The 20,100-nt window shown below is 38.4% G+C and overlaps 1 protein-coding gene across 1 annotated transcript in view; it reads right to left on the bottom strand.

Moving 5' to 3' along the window:
• The window catches only part of LOC136289064 (connector enhancer of kinase suppressor of ras 2-like), a 144,681-nt gene that overhangs the window by 515 nt on the left and 124,066 nt on the right, over window positions 1–20,100 (bottom strand). Inside the window, exons 9-13 of the mRNA XM_066182529.1 lie at window positions 18,028–18,096; window positions 9,041–9,187; window positions 5,009–5,142; window positions 4,254–4,459; window positions 442–528 (exon numbers count right to left, since the gene is read on the bottom strand). Coding sequence (XP_066038626.1) covers window positions 442–528; window positions 4,254–4,459; window positions 5,009–5,142; window positions 9,041–9,187; window positions 18,028–18,096 — 643 coding nt within the window. The remainder of the gene's footprint in view (window positions 1–441; window positions 529–4,253; window positions 4,460–5,008; window positions 5,143–9,040; window positions 9,188–18,027; window positions 18,097–20,100) is intronic.

Below are 20,100 nucleotides of genomic sequence, written 5' to 3'. Positions count from 1 at the left end.
ATAATTCCCACTGGGATCAATGGAAGTTTATGTGATTAGAACTGCTGGTCTGAACACTGACAGTACAACTGCTGATTCCTGTTCCAAATTTTAATTCATATTGATCAAAATGTTCTTAAAGGATGCTACCTTACATCTGCAACATCACTTACTGTTTTCCAGAGCTGTGCAGATTTAGAACGGATTGCTTTGAACACATATCGGAATCTTCGAAGTACTTTTTGCTTTGATGTTTATATTTCTTTATACTAGAATTAAATTCCTCCTACTAATACAAATTTTTAATTTTCAGAAATAGAAACAGAAAAGCACAGACACCAAACAGGCTCTTTTATAGCCTCTGTGACACTCAAAAAAAAAAGAGATTTTTTTCCTGTGATGCTCCTTAAGCAATGAAGAAAAACATCTTGGAGAACAGCAGAGAAAAAAAAAAATACTCACCTCTGCTTCCCCTCTTGTACACGTTCTGTTCTTTGGGCTCCCCTATCCAGCTGTACTCAGTAGGCATCGAAACTGGCCTCAAATCTCCTGGAAAGAAGGCAAGGAAAACCAGTACGATTTTTGAAGCCTAGGAATGTGGGGTTAGTAATGTCCATAAATTCCAGGTGTGGCCCAACCCCTCAGAGCAGTCCATAATTCAAGCTGTGGCCTTCAGGATCAGTGAAACATCCCTGAGCCTTCTCTTCATCACCCTGACCTCAAGGGAAGCACCACCAGCTTTGTGAAACTCCTTGTAAACGTAAAGCAGATTACAAATTAATTTGAAAACTCTGCTCTGTAAAAACTTGCTCACTCATTAAACTGGTGTTGAGAATAAAGAGAGAAACAGGTTTTAAGTGGATGAAAATGCTTTAGGAAAAGTCGAGGGAAAATTAATGCAGATACAACAGCACTGATCTGTCAGGGAAACATAAAACCCCCCCTGACCTGGGAAATCACACGGTGAGAAAAAAGGGGATCCCATTTCAAGGAACATTAATTTCCACTGGCTCAGGAGGAAAACCTGGAGCACAGTTTGGTAACAACAGCCAGCAAAGAAGATTCAGCCACTGGGGTTTTAATCAATGGGATTTCATGGCACTGTGGGAGTGAGATCCTGATGTGCCCAAGCCATTCCCTACTTGAGCGCCAGAACAGGGATGGCAGGGCACCAAACCAGGAACAGCCCCAGATCTCCTGAAAGTTTGAGGGGTTATATTTGGAGTAGTGAGATTTTCCCATACTATGCTTTTGTGCACACCATGAAATTTTAGTGTATAAATAATCCTGTGGAAAAATACCTAGTTTCATTGTCTGCCTCACAGCTGCGAATACCTTTAACGACAAAGGTAGGATTCAACTCCTAATCCTTAGAAGAACAATATCATAAAAGGAAAAAAACACAATAAAAATAATAAAAGAAAACTCGCTAATATAAAAAGATAGAGAAACAATATTATAAATTTTAAAAAAGAAAACAGGAAGGCACGTAACAAGTGAAGATCAACATAACCAAACTGAGCAGTTTTTCTGTAAAGAAAGGAAAGATCTGAACCTCTGAAATTATTTATACACAAATAGTGATACCACAGCACAACAGACATCAAAAATAGAAATTTAGGACAGGAATCACACAAGGCAAATGAACGAGTGATATTGTCAACTGATTATTTCACTTCCAAGTCCTTTCCCAATGAAAAATAACCTATAAATTGTTTTGACATTGCAGCTTGGATATTTTTCTGAGGAGCAAAAAATTGTTGTGTACAAGGATACCAGAATAAAGTGAAAGAAAAAAAAATATTTATGATGTTTTTTGCCTCTAACACGTAAATGGAAGAGGTTTGATATGCATTGCCACAAGAGCTCTTTAGACGAGAGCATTTTAGAGTCAGAAAATGACAGAATATAATGTTAAGCAAAACAAAAAAATGCACTGCAATGTTACTAAAAACAAGCTTAATTTTCACAGATATGTTGAAAATAAAGGACTTTTTAATTACCTTCTTGGATTTGGCACGTACTATCCATACCCATCACCTGCCTGAGTATCCATCCACCTACCAGCTACACAGGAGACTTATTTGCTATAATGGCTGGAATCCTGGTAAGTCCAAGGCTGGAATTTTGGAGCAGTAGTTTGTGTCAGCCCAAGCAATAATGAAAGTGGCTGCTCGGCCATGAAAGGCTTCAGAAGTTTTATTTTCATTTCTTGCCCATGGCTCTGTGGTTCCAGCATCAGTTTATTGGAGCTGCCATAAATCTTGTCTTTTTACTGAAAGACACATTGTCACTTTGATGATTGATGTCACCTCTCAGTCAGAAAGTACAAAACCTTCCAATACAGTAGAACATCATTTGCATATCTCTTAATCAACAGATTAATTAAATTTGTAGTTTAAAAAAATTCTGGTTTAGCAGTCATTTTTGAGAGAAAGGCACATCTCAGAGACTTTAAAAGCAAATTCCTTCTGGATTTCAATCAGAATTGTCCACCATAGACAAAAAAATCTTGTGTACTGCTGGGATGAGGCAGAGAGCCCAATATTTTAAGTCACCATGCAGCAAGAATTTATGAAAGCAGGCCAAAAGCACCCATCTGTCTCCAATTTTAATCACAGTTAAGATTTCTCTTTATCTTTCATTCTAATTTTGTTTTAAAATGATGTCACTTCACAAGGAGATAAAGAGTGAACATTACTGGTCTTAAGATGGAATCCTATTATTCAGCGTCACAGCTCTTTCAAGCAATGAACAGATGACTGAAGCAGTTACTAAAAATATCCTGTCTATAACAAAGGTTTATTAACATTTCCTACTCTGAGAAGGTTCTGTGTGCATATACACACCATCAAATCCATTTTACTTGCCATTTTTACCAGAAATCCAGCTGCAATCAGCAAATTACAACAGCAGGAGGGAAGTTCTGTGTAACTGATAAACACAAGATAAATACTAAGAACAGGAGCAGAGAAACTGTATTTAAGAACATCCCTGGTAGCAAACCCCACACCAGACTAAGCAGCAGCAGCAGAATCAGTGACTGCAGTGCTTTAAGTTTTCTTTTTTTCCCCGCACTGTTCTTCCTTTCAGCTGCTGTTGGATCTTCCACCAGAACCACTCTTGGGATTCTCTCCACTGAACTGCAGCAGGATTTTAGTACCTGTGTTCTTCACAGACACATTTTCCTTTACTTCTCTGAGCTTCTGAGAGGCTTGCCCTTTCCTAAATTTCAAAGTCAAAAACTTAGGAAGTTGTTGGGGGTTTTCAACAAAATGAGAGAAAAAAAGGGCCTCAGAGTAGGTGAATAAAGTACTTATGGCTGGCTTGCCATAAATGAATGAATATGTATACATCTCTCAAAAGATAGCAGCTACCCATAGAGAACACTATGGTCATTGCTTTCTCTGAGGCTCGAAAATAGTGTCATTTTTGATATCAGTTTTAAAAAAAATTCTCCTATCTGAAATCTGTAAGCTTCACAAAACTATCCTACTGCCTTGAAAGTAAAGCCACTGAAAATACCAAAAAAGCCAGTGGACCGTACACTGCTGCATTTCAGCAGTATTTTTCTCAAACTCATTAAACACCAAACAATTCAGTTTAAACAGAGAAGCAAAAAAAATTATCAATTAATTTTCAACAACACCTGTTATATGGATCCATATACTCGTGTACAAGCACATGTGATTGTACACTCAGTGGGGATTTATATACACACAAAATTTCTATAGAAAACAAGAGTTAATTATTGTTTTAATAGCATTTTATATATTTAAGCAATCCCCATCCTAATATTTAGAAACACAGTTCAAGCACTAATGAGTGCATTGTAGGATACTCCTTTATTCATTTAATGCAGTGCTGAATTTTGGAGGGCCTTCCACTTTACACACACTTTCATACCACAGGGCAGTCCCTTCACTGAAGTTTAACAGCCCAGAACATTGCAAGTGGAATAATCTTCAGGAGTTTGGGAGGGGAAATTGAGTAAATCAAGATGCTGTCTATCCAAATAATATGAATTTCATTATCATTCAACGTTCCAGCAGGAGCTGCAAAATAAGTGTACAAATAACTTCCTCCTGACCAGGAATGTTAGTGCGAAATTTTTCTAATTATTCCTTCCTAAGTCAACTTCTGTTTATTGTTCAGACCCAACAGGTCATGAAGGTCTGACAAAGAATGACAGATTTTTGGGGAGGGGTTGCACAGTTAACAGCACAGTTTGTAAATGTGGCCAGTTGGAAGAAGGTTGAGGAAATCCAGCCTACCATGAGTGGGGGTTTTTTCCCTTCTCCTCACGCCTGTGGCTCTGCTCCTCTCATACTCAGAGCCCCCAGGGTGCCCTTCCCCTTCAATCAGGGTGTAGTACTTCCCACTCTCGTGCTCCAGGAAATAGTTTGGAGACTCAGAGCCTTTCATCACAGACTTTCCAAATTTGCTGATGTCGTCACAGGACATTATTCCTATTTCATCCCTGAAAACAGAAAATGATGGAGAAATGAACCATTCCAGCACACAACTGCCTCCCCCGAAATGCTACAAATAAAAAGTCTTGCGATTGAAATGCTCTGTGGGAGAACTTTATACGTGAGGCAATTCAACAAATATAAATTACCAAAACCATAATTAGGTGCCACTTTAATTGTGGGGTAAACATTCAGGAGTTTTCTAGGATCTGAAGGAGAACATAAGGAATTGTTTTAATATGACCAGACAAGGGTTTCCCTTGCAGAAATGCTTGAGAATAAGAAGGTGGACACATAAAAGTAAACCAAACTAATTGATTTAAATACTTCTTTGAATACTTTCTTGATTTAGGACTAAACCCAGTTTTGCACAGCTAAGTGAAAGTTAAGTCACTTAAATCAATGATATGACGCTAAATGTATTCTTAGCTCTTAATTTTATTAATTGTTTAGCTTGATCGTGGGGCTGTTAGTTTTGGGATTTTTTAATTAATCCAATGACATCAAAGTGTAAAATTTTGTTTTCCAAAACCTCAAATTCCTTAGGACATAAATACCTGGGGCCATAAAGTCCTGACATGGGGGAGAGAATGAAAACATCCTGGAGTGCAGAGTTGTCCATTTTTGAGGACATGCCCATCGTACTGGTTGGGGTTGTAGAGCTGCTTGTGGGGCTGGTTGGAATCACAGGCTGTAAAAAACCAAAAGGCACATGAAGAATAAATTAATGCTTCCTGTGCTACAAGAAACAACAAAATCACTGCGCATAATTTTAGGAATTCTGACCTCTTTTTTGGATTAGCCATTTTTTTAAATTTCTGAAGTTTTTTCCAAAGAGGTGTCTAGTGAAACTCTAGACTTCAAGACTAGTTATGAAAGAAACTGATAAGCGACCATTAAATTAATTTACAAGCCACCTCAAGGGAAAATCTGAGACTCAATCAAAATATGATCTTTAATCAATGCAGAAAATCAATTATCTGAGGAGAAAGGACACACTGTATTAAATGCCATTAATACAGAAGTTAATTACAGAACTCTGGAATACTTGTACTGAATGAAATGATCATGCTGGTTTCAGTGAAAGATTTATTGTTAGAAGGAACAGAATGTCTTGATTTTTTTAAGAAAGCAGAATTCATTGTCCTGTGGCTTTATATCCATGGTGATACAAATACGTGCTCTACGGAAAACAGCAAAGAATTATAAATTAGCCTGAACAATAAATAAATATCCTTTAAGATTTTTACTTCATAAACTTTTACATGATGTTGAACACAGTTTTTTGATTCAGATGTCATGGAGAAGCTCAAGTCAATGGCCTGCAAGGACTAGAAGGATGATAATCAAATATGCTGCGCAGGATACAGAGATATAAACAAAGAATATTTTTCAACCGAAGTTCAGTCTGTGTTGATACTTAAGAAACAGAAAATATTTTTATTTATAAAAGTTATACTTAAATAGATACAACTGGTTTTCTACAGGTGGAAGGAAAATCCAGTGACTCAAAATTTGGATGAAAGCTATAAACATCAATCTTTTTCTAAATAAAAGCTTTTCTGTCTTCTAGAGGTAAACACTGAAATGTTTTTTATGTAGTTTAAAAAATAAAAGCAGTCCTAAATACCAAAAAAATATGTTTTTTCATAAGAATGTCAGTCTGCAAATGGATCAAAATTGTATTACTTCTCTATGCTTATTGTTAAACTAAATAATAAATGGTGTAATTGTTCTGGATCAATTAGTTGTGACAGGAAGGATTATTCCAATTTGAAAAGTTCTCTAAATAAAAAGAAAAAAATACAATAAATGTTGTATTTTATTTGAATGAAGTTATAGTGGGCAGAGAACTATTTGCCATTACAAATGAAAAAAAACCTCCATTTTTTCCTGAGTGGGGTAATAATTAGTTTAAAAATTGAAATAATCTACTATCACATAATGTCAGCCAGAGACAAAGGGGGAAATGGTGTCACAAATCTCACTGAAAGATAATGGAGCATAGAACTGGGAAATGAAAACTCTGCTGTTGTTAATTGAGCATCAAGGGAAACCCTCTAAAGCAAAAGAATACTACAAGGCCAAGCAATAGATTTTATAAGGCCTCACAGATTCTGTATCATCAATAATTCACAAATTACCTATGCAGTTTAATTTTAAACTTAATTATTGTAGAAAACATATTAATAACTTCTATAAGTGCCTTAAGCAACAATAGAAAACATGACAACCTTTATTTAAAACTTCCTGCTGTGCACCAACCTAAAGTAACAAATATGATTTCAAGTTCTTAAATCCTATTTCCTTTTTGCCTTCCCTAATTATGTACTCCTTTTGTTTTGGTTGCCTCTTTTTTTTTTTTTTTTTTTTTTTTTTTTTTTTTTTTTTTTTTACCAGCACTAAATCAGAATGGAAAGATTGCTTCACATGTGGACACATAAATAGATATATGGGATGCACCATGAAAATAGCACACGCAGAGAAATATGTATGGATCTGGACCTTGAACACACCATGAAATACAACACACCCATGTGTGTTATCCCTTTTTGGTGACAGTCTGGCTGTTGATGAACTGCTTCTCTCTCAATCTGCTTTCACTGAAGCATTTTCCTGCAGCTTGTTGCTGTTTGGGCATTCCCTACCCTGCTTTTGTCTTGGTGGAAACCCTCCTGTCTGTGCTGTGCTCTCTGCTTGTCCCCAAATCCTGTTCCGCGAGAGCCAATTGAAGCCCTGAGCAGCAGAAAACTCCAGAACAACAAAGAAACCAACCCAGAAATTCTCCTACCAATCCAACACACGGAACTGCTCTAGAGTCTCAAAACTGCCAAAGTCAAAAAAAAGGCGAGGACACTGCAGCCAACAGGAGAGGGAAGTGAGCTCACTGCTTCCAGCAGCAACAAGCTGTTGTGTCAGCTGTCCAGGAAGCACAGGCTTTAGTGGCATCTTGAAATTTAATCAGGCTGCTTCCAAGTCATTACTGACAATAATAAATAAGACCAGATCCAGGTGAGAGCTGCAGGAAACAGGCAAACCCAAAACCTGCGTCCTGAAACGGATCCAGGTCTGAACACTTGAGCTTGTCTCTGTGGCAGGAAGAATAAAAGATTTAAAATCTGGTTTCCACACCTCATAACAGAATCTACTCTTAAGAGGTAACACTGACCAGAGCTGCTTTTGTTTTCCAAAACAGTTTATATTTTTATTTAAATCTCTCACCTTCCTGTTCTCTGATATAGAAGAAATACACCCCAGGAAGGAGACACTTCAAGCACCCTTTGCTCCTCAGGGGCTCATCAGGAGAGGAGACATCCCAAAACCAGAACTGCTGATAATTCCACAAGAGCAGCTTGGTGCACTTCCACTTTTCTGGCTACCACGACGAAGGTTGGCATTTTTAATGGCAAATCCTGTGCCGTACTTGCAGTGAATACAGCACACACTTTTAACTCTGACACAGCCTCCAGAGCCAGTGCTGCCTGTGAATTATGATTCTTTAATGTACAAATATAAAGAGAGGATCTCTCTGGAAGCCCTTTGCAATTGCAATTTCCATTTGGCTGCCCCTGGAGGCTCCATCTGAAGTTCACAAGTAGATACATGAGCATCTTGCCAGAGAAAAGGATGTTATTCCTGCAGCATTATGACAGAAAAATCCCCTCCGGGTGTCACAGGGCCCCGTTCCTCTCCCCCAGGGGCAGTCACAGAGAAAGAAAGGTGGACCTAAATCCCACTGTCAGCATTCCTGGGCTGCAGGGATTACACAAACTCCCTAAGTGAAGCCACTGTGCAGGATTCTGGCACTCTGAGAAATGAAAGATTTAGAAAATGCCAGGCAGAGAGGCAATCTGTCTGGATGAGCTTGAAGTGGTTTGTTTCATTAATTTAAAAACCATTCAGAAACACATTCATGTATTGTGTGAACCGAACAAAACAGCTCTGAGAAGCTTCCACATTATGGAAGTTCATCAACTCCTTACAGGATGTTAAATGGTATTAAAGACAAAGATCAATAGTTACTTACTTACTGGCAAACCTTTCCTCTAAAAATGACATTTTGAGTTCAGTGTTTCTTGCTGTAGGAAGGAGCAGCTGTGATATTCACAATTGTCTTTTTTTTTTTTTTATCAGCAGGTTTTCAAGGAATGAGTACACAGAAAATACCAGAGGTTCCATTATCCCTGCTAGCAAAAACTCCAACTGCATGAGAGGTGTGCAACAGAAGCAGAGTTCTCCTGGAATTTAATGGATCTGACACACTTGATTACAAACAAGTAGTTGACAGACTGTGAAATAATGGAAACAGGGAGGCACTGCTGCCTCTGCCAGGCAGAGCAGCCACTGAACCTTGCTCCTCATAAAACTATCTGTAAATGTTCTTTCCTTGTCTGAGTTCCTGTGGCTCCCAAAGTCACCAAAACATGGGGAAAACAATCTAATCATTGCCACACTTATTTATCTCAGCACTCTGCTCCAGAGGAGTTTGGGACAGGCTCCTATTGCTTTCACTGGAAGGTGAAATTCCAGTGTTTTCCCATGAATAAAGGATTTACCTTGACACTGCAGCATTGCTGCAGCCACCTTACCTGCAGTGCCAGAGGCTTCCACCTGACATTCTTCAGAAGTGCAGGAGCAGAAACCAGGGTATTCTGAGGGCGTTTTTTCAAGGTTAAAATCACTCCATTTGGGTCTTCCCACAGTGCATTTACTAGGTTCTTTAACTGCCAGCCGACCTAAGGAAAAAGCCCATAATTGAGGTTTGAAAGCTTTCCATTTAACTTGAAATGAGAAGGAAATGTTCTGTTAACCAACAAGGTCTATTACAACCTGCCCCTTGCAAACATAAGCAGTTTTTATAAACTCTGTGGAACTGAAATCATGCTGCTGCAGCTGGATTTTTACTTTTTTCTATTTAGCCAAGTTCCTGAACAAAATAAAGCTGAAGTGTTACCCTTTCAATAACTTGTGAGATCACTGAGCATTTTAAATCAGAAGATGAGGTCTAGAAGTCATGAAATCATTTCAGTCTGAGTTGCAGCTGTGAGTGCTGAGGAGGAAGCCAGACTGTGCTGGAAAAACATATGTAGCATGTATGTAACAGCTGTAAGACCCTGACTGGAGATAAATGATCATTTATTGGGTTATCTGTACAGCCCCTGGACACAGCTGAGTCTCCAAGTTACTGTAAATTGCAAACAGAACAGAGCCATAAAAAAGGACATCACTGGTACTGTAAGGATGTGCCACTCAGAAAAAAAACTACTTGGAGACATTTCTTAATCATCTCGATTATTTAAATAGGAATTTACTATGAATTATTTATACACAAAACCAGAAAAATTATTTTTAGGGGTTTTTTCTTTCTTCTTCCTTTTCTGTCCCAGTCAGAGCAGATTTTTAGAGCAGCAGTACCTGGCCATGGTAAGGACCTGCCATAAATGTCATGACTGCCACAAATCTGAGCAGACCTGTACTGAGCAGGAATTGGAATGCTGTGTCCATACAGCAATTCCCAGACACAATCTTCCCAAGGCAACTGCATCAGCCATGAAATGAACTCCTGAGAGAGAAAAGCTTAGTGAATCCCAGAACAGGAACAGCACCAATATGTGCAAGCAGGAAATATTTTTATACTGGCCATGCTTGACTTGTCAGCGTTCACTAATAACATTTCAATCATCATTTCTTTTCTGACCAAAGTGTGAATTCCCACTGCTATTAAAAACCAGGAAAATAAATTATTTAGGTGCTCAGACACATAGCAGTCTACATTCACCCCCTTGTTATATCAGGTGGAGTTTATAATGACTTCCTCTTAGAGGAAGATAATATCTGATTACACAAAAAGGTGAAGGGAAAATAATAGAAGACAACCTCCAAGAGATTTGAACTAAAATCCTCTTCTAAGGGCTGAAGAGAATTTGGGATACTGACTGTAAGGCTCCAAGCTGCCTCTACAGTGGGCCCAAGCCAGGATCCCACTGTGACCATCTACCTGGGGCAGAACTGCAAGATGTGTCAGAATTCCAAAAAGGATTTTAAAAGCTTTTAAAAGTTCTGTTCTATTTCTGATGCTGCTATTCTATTAAAAACTTTTGAAACATGCACTGGCCACAGGAAAACAGAAAACAGCAGTAATTGTAAATAGGTCACATCCAAACAAACTCAAGGATGGCAGCTTGCATCCCAAAAACCCCTCCAGTTTGGACTGTGTTTATAAAAGCCCATATATTTTTTTCCCTTTTACTCAATTATAGAAATCAAGTGGAACTCTCTCTTGGATTTTTATAGATTGATGCAATTTTCAGATTGCCGAAATCCTTAGAGTTCCGTGGACTCCTTTTAGAAAAGAATGATAAATAATTAAGTTAACGATAAATTATTCCAATGAGAACCTTAATGACAAAGACATTAAATACCAAGATCTATCAGAGAACTGGCTGCAGTCATTACTACTGGGTGATGATAAAATGCTCTTGGGAATTTGGACAAGTTATTATAAATTGTATTACTAAAAATATCTTTGAAAAAAAGAGAAGTCGTTATAGTGGATTAAAAATCTTAGTTGAAAACCAGCCCTTGAGTCAGATTTTGACGTTTAGTCCTAAACAATCAGTCTTTAAAGCAATTACTAAAGACTGCTAGCTCTGGCAAGATGCATTCTCCAGAAAGGTATTTTGCTCTTTTAAGATTTTTAGCACATAAAATCAAAATCAAACTCTACAAAATGGGTTAAGCTATTTCAGCAAGGAAAGTTAAATTAAAATTAGAATAATGAAGAAATCAAAGACCAATGTGATACTTTTTATTTTCCTCCATAAATAAAATCAGGTGCTTATTTAGATGTTTAAGATGGAAGAAACCCAGAAGAATGCAAAAGAATTGATTCAAATTGAACAGAGACAGGCAGATGTTTGAAATTTCCGTGGTTTACACTTAAAATTGCCACAATCATTAATTTTTATTTGTTTATACATCCTCAGTGTGGAAAGAATAGCTCCAGGTAAAAAGAAATCTGTGGACTACTGTCTGTATTAAAGGATTTGTTAGTTTTCTTATAGAAATGGTGAAGTGGAAAATGAAGAATATAGCAACTTAAAAAAAAATATTTCCAAAAATACTAACTGCTAAAACAATTAATTTCTTTACCAGGAAATTCCACAATGCTGAGGTAATTTTGTAGACCCAAGCCTGACAATTTTGTAGCTGGGACTCCTTAACTAATATGTTCAGAAAAATATGAAAAAGAACATAACCCACTTTCATTAACAGCAAAGCAGTGTTTTTTATGTCTTCTTTAGACTCTCTTCATAAGGACTTTGCTTTTTCTCATTCAGAAGATCTGGATTTGCATGAATGGGATTTGGAATGCATCTTACCAGCAGTAGGCATTTCAGCATCGTTATAAATCCAAACTCTGTTCATGCTGGAAAAGCACCTTTTCTCCCTTTTTAAAATAAAGCCTACCTGCCTGGGGATGACTCACCGTAGATCTGTATGAAAAAGCCATACAAAAAACTCCTAGTGCTACAGATGCAGACAAAAAAAACCCCCAAAAAACAAAAAAACCCTACAAAACAAACAAACAAAAAACCCCCAAACAAACCAAAACAAGCAAACAACCCCCCAAACAAAACCCCAAAAAAGAAAAACAAAAAACAAAAACAAACAAACCAACAAACCCCTGTGTATTTTTGGGTGTCTGCAGAGGCATGAAGTGCATGATATATTTGTCTATCAAAAGGGACCGAGAAAACAGCTGAGCTGTTGAACATGGTGGTGTTTATCAGAGGATTCCAGTGGTCTGAACCCCTATGGCAGTTATTCACCTCCCTGCCAGTTTCTCCCAAACACATTATATCTGTTTGTTATGGTAGGAATTTCGAAGTGAAATTTAGCTCAGACGGTGGAACTGGGGGTGCAGAGGGGAGAGAGGCATCTGTTTCCTTTCTCTGCTTTCCCTGAAAATTCTGGGGACGAGGCAGGAATGGGGTTCCTCAGTTCCTTCACTGCCTCACCAAACCCTATCAGGACTCAGAAAAATGGAAGAGTTTTAGGAAATGCAGAACCACTGGGTGCACCTCACCGAAGGCAAGGAGATCACACCCTAATTTGCCTGGAAAACTTGTGCCCGTTCTGTTCACTGGATCACCTGCCGGCTTTGCTGTTACCTGGGGTGGGGAGACACAGAGCAATAACTAACAGGAATTTAAAAGCTCCCTTGTCAGGCATTTGGTCTGGAAATCAGTTGTGCCAAATATTTTCTAAATATTTATATCCCACTATATTGCACACCAACTGAAAGCAAGTAAGTCTGCTCTGACTGCAGTAACCCCTCACAGGAACCAGGACAGATGTTTCCCCTCATGACTCTTCAAATACATAAGCAAAGCCATCTGGATATTTACTTGAACCTGCAAAGTTTGACCTCTGTTCATATTTGCATTAAAAGAAAACCAAACCAACCCAGCTTGTGTAAACTCAACTTTCTTTAAGGAAGCAGACTATCATCTTTTTCATATTTTAAGTAATTCACTTTGCCTCGTTAGGGAATTAATCAAGGGAGCTGGTTTGATTAACATGGAAATCAGAAATTATTATTAGACAAAAATGTGCTGGAAGATCATAAGACTTTTCTGTCACTGAACGGGAAGCTCGTCATTAACACCTGTAGCTGATTCACTCTCATTAATATTCAAGCTGCTCCCAACAATAATTGATGATGGAAAACCAAATGTTCTCCCATTATCTTACATAGTTATTTTCATTAACTAACAGAGAAACACAGCAAGAATCCAAGAAGAAGCAAGATCTACTACTGGAAGAGAGGCTTTACTGAGCCTTTCTGAAAGGCAGAATCTGGAGAATAAGTAACATGTGGCACTTTCTTTGGGAACAGAAGGACATCTTTTGGGGAAAGAAGTTCAAATTCTCATGACATCTTTTGTCCTTTTTTTTTTTCCCTTTTTTTTTTTTTTCTTCCCCTGCTTGCATTTCCCAAAACAGAATATGCTGAAACACAGATGGTTTGACCTGGCACTACATTTACAGAATTACCTCCACCTAAAATGAGCTCTCATTAGGACTCATATTTACAATTCAACAAACAGACACCAAGGGTATTAATTCAATGACTGTCTTCACACAAATAAATTAGTGCCGAAATTATTTCATTGTGCCAGGCTCTTGACACACTTAATTTCAAGCATGTAATTTGACAACCATCAGTATGAAAGGGCATTAGACTGCTGATCATGTTTTTAGAATCAAAGTATATTTGGGGTCTGAAGGGACATTTAAAGGTCATTTAGTCCGACCTCCCCCTGCCAGGAGCAGGGACATTCTCAAGTGGGTTGCTCAGAGTCCTGCCCAGCTTGGCCTTGGACCCTTCCAGGGATGGAGCAGCCACAGCTTTGCTAAGCAACCTGTGCCTGTGTTTCACTGCAAAAAAAAAAAAAAAAATGTCTTCCTTATATCTGGTCCAAATCTCCCCTCTTTCAGTACGAATCGTTGCCCCTCTACAACAGACCCTACTAAAAAGTCTGTCCCCATCTTTCTTATGTGCCCTTGAAAGCACAGGATCCATCATTCCAAAGAACCAACCTCGAGTGTGAAAATTCAACTGCTTTAGTTGAAACCAGCAGCTGTTTCAACAGAATATAAGAAACATGTAACACAACAGATTTATTACAGATATTTCTGTGGCCTCTTGCTCTGGCATAGCAGAATAACTCCTTTATGCCTTGAGGAGTTGTTTCTCTTTCTGGTCTTTATTGCCTCTGTCTGTGGAGAAAGAGGAATTCTGTCTCAGCCTCAGCTGGCTGAGTTAACCAAACTGAAATCCTTAAATAATTTCTCTTCCTATGAGACAGATGAAACATTTTCCTTTTTACCCATTACATTTCTTTAATGCTCCCATCTAACTTAACACCTTTGATAGCTGTAAATGACCTGAAGATCACACAGTATTTCAGACAAGATAATACAAATGTCAAGACAATGGTGTCCAAACTCAGTTTCTACTGGAAATCTGTTTCTGATTAATTCCAAGTTCATCTCTTCCATTTTCAGTCAGATCAGTTCTGTGGTGCTCAGTTGGTTTGGGATTAATTACTACATTCTGACTCCTGGAGTCTTGCCAGGTGCTCCTGAGTAACATCGAGCTTTCAACAGGAATTACTAAAGGCCTTGTTATTGTTCTCTGTCCTATGAAATAACCTTCAAATCCTAACCCTCAGCCAAGAAAAAAAAAAAAAGAAAAAAAAAAGAGAAATTCAAGAGAAATTCAGTTTTCCTTTGTTTACAGATCACTTATCTCTTCTCTATCCAAAAGAAGCCATATATTTTAAATATTTTACAGGTGGTCAGGTAGATGGATGAATATTTATTTGATCTTCAATATTTTCAATGTCTGAAAAAAACTATCAAAAAAGGAACCTTAACACAATTTAATTTTCACAATTATATGCTGACAAAAAATTACAATGTAAAATCTATTATTTCAACTAAGCAGCAGAAAATACACCACCTGAGGAGTAATTGTTAATTTTGCAAACGAAGAAGTGCTACACTGGCATCTTTAGTACTTCTGTATAATTTTGTGGGAGAGGAAGTAAAAATCTACAAGGCACAGGCAGAATTGATGCCTGTTGTTATTGAAGAGAAAAATAAAGAGTTAGGGTGGCAGTAATCTAGAACTTAAAGTTTCTTACACTGTTTTATTAAAATCTTATAAGCAAGAAGAGCAAGCAGAAAAGCAAATAAGGAAATTGGATAATGATTAAATGATCTTAACAGCCAGTGGTGAATCGCTTGCTTTAATTAATTCCTTTCCATAAGTACTATTGTTTTTTATTTGATCTTTGTAATTGTATTACAGAATGTTCCTTAGTTTGACCAGATTCCACGTGGAAAGACTTTTATTTCTCACTTTTTCTGTTGTTGCATTACGTAATTTGGAAGCAGCTCTCCTTTAGACCGAACACTTCTGAACACTCCACTGTACTCCATTGAAAAGGTATTGAAAAAGTCAAGTAAAACTTTAAAAAGCTGTGGCCATTTCCTGGGGAGTCTGTTCAGTGCTTCTTCCCCTCTGTGGAGAGAAGATTTTCCTGAAATCCAGCCTAACCCTCCCCTGGAACAACTCCAGGCTCACTAGTCTCATTTTTACTCTTTCAGCACCAGAGTTCTGCCCCACCCATGAGTGAATCCTTGCCCTGAGAAGCTCCATAACTCCCTGTGAAAAATGCAGAGTCCTACAACTGGAAATTTAAAGAGGATGCTGAGGAGGGTCATGCATTAGGATGACAAACTGAAAGTGCTCAAATTATCCACCTTACTAAAAAAAAAAAATGATGAGCTAATTTGATTGCATCCTGAAAATACCTAAAAGAGAAACCTGCTCTCCAATTTAAGAGATAAAAATACATCAAGATCAAAGGAATGGAGGCTTGTGCCAGACAAATATAGACTACAAATAAAATGACTTTTTCCCCACCAGCAATGAGAATAATTAACTGCCGGAGCAATTTATTACAGGTTGTGGGAACATCAATGAAAGTTTTAAAACTCAAATGATCATATTAAATGAATATGAATTTATCTAGAAAATACACTGGCCTAGTTCAGTCAAAATCAGATTAAATGGGGCCTGTAGTCAGCTATAGGATCGGAATCTGCTAAAGGAGATCCATACTACCTCCGCTCAGGGAAGTATTTCCAGCAGTGGTAGGACAAAATGACATTTTCTAATCATCTTCAGAACAGGTTCTTCTAAACACATTGTGTTGAAGGGGATTTATATTTGATATAACAGAAAATATTGGTACGAAAATGCTACAGAAATATCAATCTTAAGCAAATGTCTTGGTTATGATAACACAGAAATCTGTTTTCCATCTTATCTGGAAAACCTGTAGGAACAACAGGGATCTGAAAGTTCTCTGACCCCCAGTCATTAATTTCAAATGGGTTACACCCCTTTTTATGAGCTAATATTAGAATATTGATTATGTGGAAATGTAATGAGCTGTTGCCTTTGAATTATTCCAGACCACTAATGGAAATAATGCTAATTATAAGCAAAATATGGATCATCATAAAATGATAACTCGGGGGAAGAAGGAGCAGAGCTGAGGGTGGTTTGCAGCAAGGAGTGCCATAAGAGAATTAAAGGACATACTTGAAGATCTACAGGATATTTAAAATATTAAAACTTCTAATCTGTGAGGGGTGAGAGCTGGACATACACCTTTGAACAGCACACTCACTGTTACTGTCTGATTTTCCAAACTGAACACATAATGAGACTTTCCCAGCCATTTCAAAGAAAGAATAAATTTCCAAAAGAGTCAGTGCCGTTTATCTCTTTCCTTGGCTTGTCAGAAACTTCGGAATGAATAATTATTGTATTATGGGTTTTTTTTTTTTTTGAAAAAAGAAGTCTTTCATGGCCCTTGACTCAGCTGTTGGTCCTGTGCCCTCAGGTGGAAAGGGATTACAAGTATCAACCACCTTGAGCCTGCTGTAATAGCAGACATGGAAAGAGTTGCTAAAAAAGCCAACTCTTGAGAAGCTGAATGGGGGATTTTACCTATGGGAATAAAGATTAAATCAGATCTGTCACTTGAAGAGTGTGTTTGATGGAGAAAGCCAGTCTAATGCATATTTCAGCTTGTAACTATGACAACTCTCTAATACAGATAAGAGCTGTGTGTTGCATTAACATTTAAAGTGTAAATGAATAAGTTATACTTCTTTTCAAGAGAAAATATTTGCTCTCTAATCATAAGATTTTAATAGCCAGACTTTCATATTTCCACTTCACACAAGTGACAGACAAAAGAGATTTCTTAATTTTGCAGCTGCTGTGTCTGGAGATGGGGGTCACCAGGACAAAGTGAACTTCTAAATTAGAAGTTTCTTAGGAAGTTATCATTGTCCTTGGTACTACTCATGCCTAAGAAAAAAAAAATAAATACCAGTGTTCCTTTCACCTGTAGCTCCAGCAACACTAGAGCTATTTAAATTATATTTCAATTACATACTGCAATACTGAGGTTCAGCATCCACATGCTTTTGGGTATCTTAAAAATAAATCTTCATCAGAGAATGCCCAAACCCCAAAACTGGCAGATTTCTATCAACCCTTTAATCATTTTAATATCTTCCCCCCAACAGATTCAGAATACACGGCTGTTACAGCACTTCTGCATTATTAATCTGGATCCTGCGTTAAACAGAATGCAAAATTCTGTTCAAGAGGAGAAGTTAAACCAGCTGGCAAGTGCATAATGAGAAGTCTAAGAACTTCAAGGAAATATTCTTGGATCTCCTTATATAAGAAGAGTATGATGTTGAACAGCAGCTGTGCAAAATGTAAATTTGGCTTAATCCTTCTGGGATAGTTATGGACTCAATTTAGCCTTTACTTATTAAGAATAAGCAGTGAATATGATGTTTAAAAATACATAAATAACAAAAATAATAATATAGTTGGGCAAAGAATGAATTAGTACTATTTTACCACTGAGAACAGGCAAAGGCTACAGCACAGAATTTCCAAAATACTTACCACAGTTTGGTGATTGACCTGGATCACCTCATCACCAGCATGGATTTTCTTACACTGGTCAGCAGGAGACTGAGGACAAGAAAGAAAACATTTACTTTACAGAGGAGGTGGAAGGAAAGAGCAGGAATTGGAACAATGAATGCTGAAGGAGGCAATAAAGCTGTGCTAAAGAAGTCTTATTGCTGTCACATAATGATAATTGGTCATATTCATAAGGAACAATTTTTTTTTCTGATAAAATTTGATGAAATAATCTAGAATTCTGTTTCCATTTCCAACCTAGAATTCCAACTGCCATTTTTGGCCAATTGACCTATTCCATTGGGTTTAGCTGAGCAGTCTCAACCTTGTTGGGAATACCCTGGGTGAATTCACATCACATGGAATTAAATCTGTTACAACAGACTCTGGGACAGGGCTGGAGCAGCCACATGTGGGACAGAAATCAGGGCTCAGTCCTCTACAGATCAGTGTTACTGCTGAGGGGAACTGAAGATGCTCTGCACACACAGGATATTTACACCTTCAAATACAGCTCCAGCACCTCCAAGACAGACAGATTTAGCACTCTAAATGAACCATTTGAACACAGAATGTGGTAGTTTACAAATGGATGTAAGGGACTTGCTCTTCAGGAGATTTTATGTATGCACACTACTCACATAATTTAGTGATCTTGGAGCTGAAAAGCTCCCTTGTCCAAAATATAGCTTGTTCTGAGCACATGGAAATGGATTAAAACCCATTGAGGAGCCACTCAAACACGGCCTACTACTATTTTACAAATAATTTTTAGATGCTTTGATGAAATCTTAAATCTGTGAGAGAAATCAGGGGCATTCAGGTGATCAGCAGGCCCACGATTAGACAGCCGAGAATTCAAGGCAAATTCTTTGCACTGTGCACTGGCTTAGGAGAGTGTTCTGCTGACACACAGCACATCAACTTGGCACTCAGGAGAAAGAAAACCACAGAGAATTAAAGAGCTGAGACATCACCTTGGAAAACAAATCCCAGTGGGAGCTGGCTGTTCAGGCAGGAGACTTAGACAGGGTGGGAAGTTTACTCGAGTCGTGAGATACAGGGTCAGGGAGAGGAGAGGACTGATTGTCCCTTGTCAAACAGTGCTGAAACTTTTAAAGCAAAAGAATCCTCCAGAAACAGTTCAAGTTCCCTGCCAAGCAAAAAGACTCCTAGGAAAAGCACAAAAGGAGCCAGTCGCAGGCAGAGGGAGTGGCCTGGCTCTAATCCTGTTGAGGAGCTGCACAGAGAAACAGCTGCTACCACAACGTAACTGAGTTCCTGGATATCTCCTGGAGCCAGCCTAAAACACGAATTGTTAAACACAATAAACACACGAGCCACGTGTCAAATGCAAAGGAAGAATGGATTTATCTGAACTGAAAGTGATGTGTAGAAGTTTATGGTCATGACCTCACTGCAGGCAAGAGCTCCTCAGCTGCACTGTCTTCAGCCCAAAATCCCACTCCTTCCTTTTGTGAATGGAGATTAAAACCACGAGGTAAACAAATAAAAGGAACAAAGAGAAGAGGAGGCAATACAAGGAAGACCCAAATTGCCACGGACGAGGAAATGGCTGCAATTATTTCTGAGTTAAATGCCAGAGAGACTTATCTCTGAGGGGCCAAGTGGCTCCCCAGGGTCAGCCCCTGCTGCCAGAGCCATGCATTGCTCTGAGAGCAGGAAATGGCATTTATTAATTTTTCTAATTTTTTTTAGTGATTTATTGCCCAGTCAGCCAAAAGGGCAAACAGCCACTACTGGACACGGTGATTCACAGTGGGACTGGGCTGTTCCAAGCACAGCTTTGACCTTTTTTACCCACTGCTGTTTTTTCATTCCCAGCCTTTCTCTGCCCAAAACCAGCCTCATCCCAGACCCTCACCTGCCTGATCTCTAACAGGGCTTTGGTCACTCCTGAGCTAAACCCTGGGCAGAGCAGTCAGACCTCCCCTCCTGCCCCTGAGTCCTGCACCACAAAAACCAGGATTTTACCCCCACACTTCATGTGGACGATGTGAAGAACCACCTGGCCCCAGAGCCACTTTCCCC

The sequence above is a fragment of the Chamaea fasciata genome, unplaced genomic scaffold (genome assembly GCF_029207755.1).
Source record: "Chamaea fasciata isolate MVZ Bird 193981 ecotype frontalis unplaced genomic scaffold, bChaFas1.0.hap1 SCAF_4, whole genome shotgun sequence".
NCBI lineage: Eukaryota > Metazoa > Chordata > Aves > Passeriformes > Sylviidae > Chamaea > Chamaea fasciata.
Note: the sequence above shows the minus strand (reverse complement) of the source record. Positions and strands in the feature narration are given on the sequence as shown.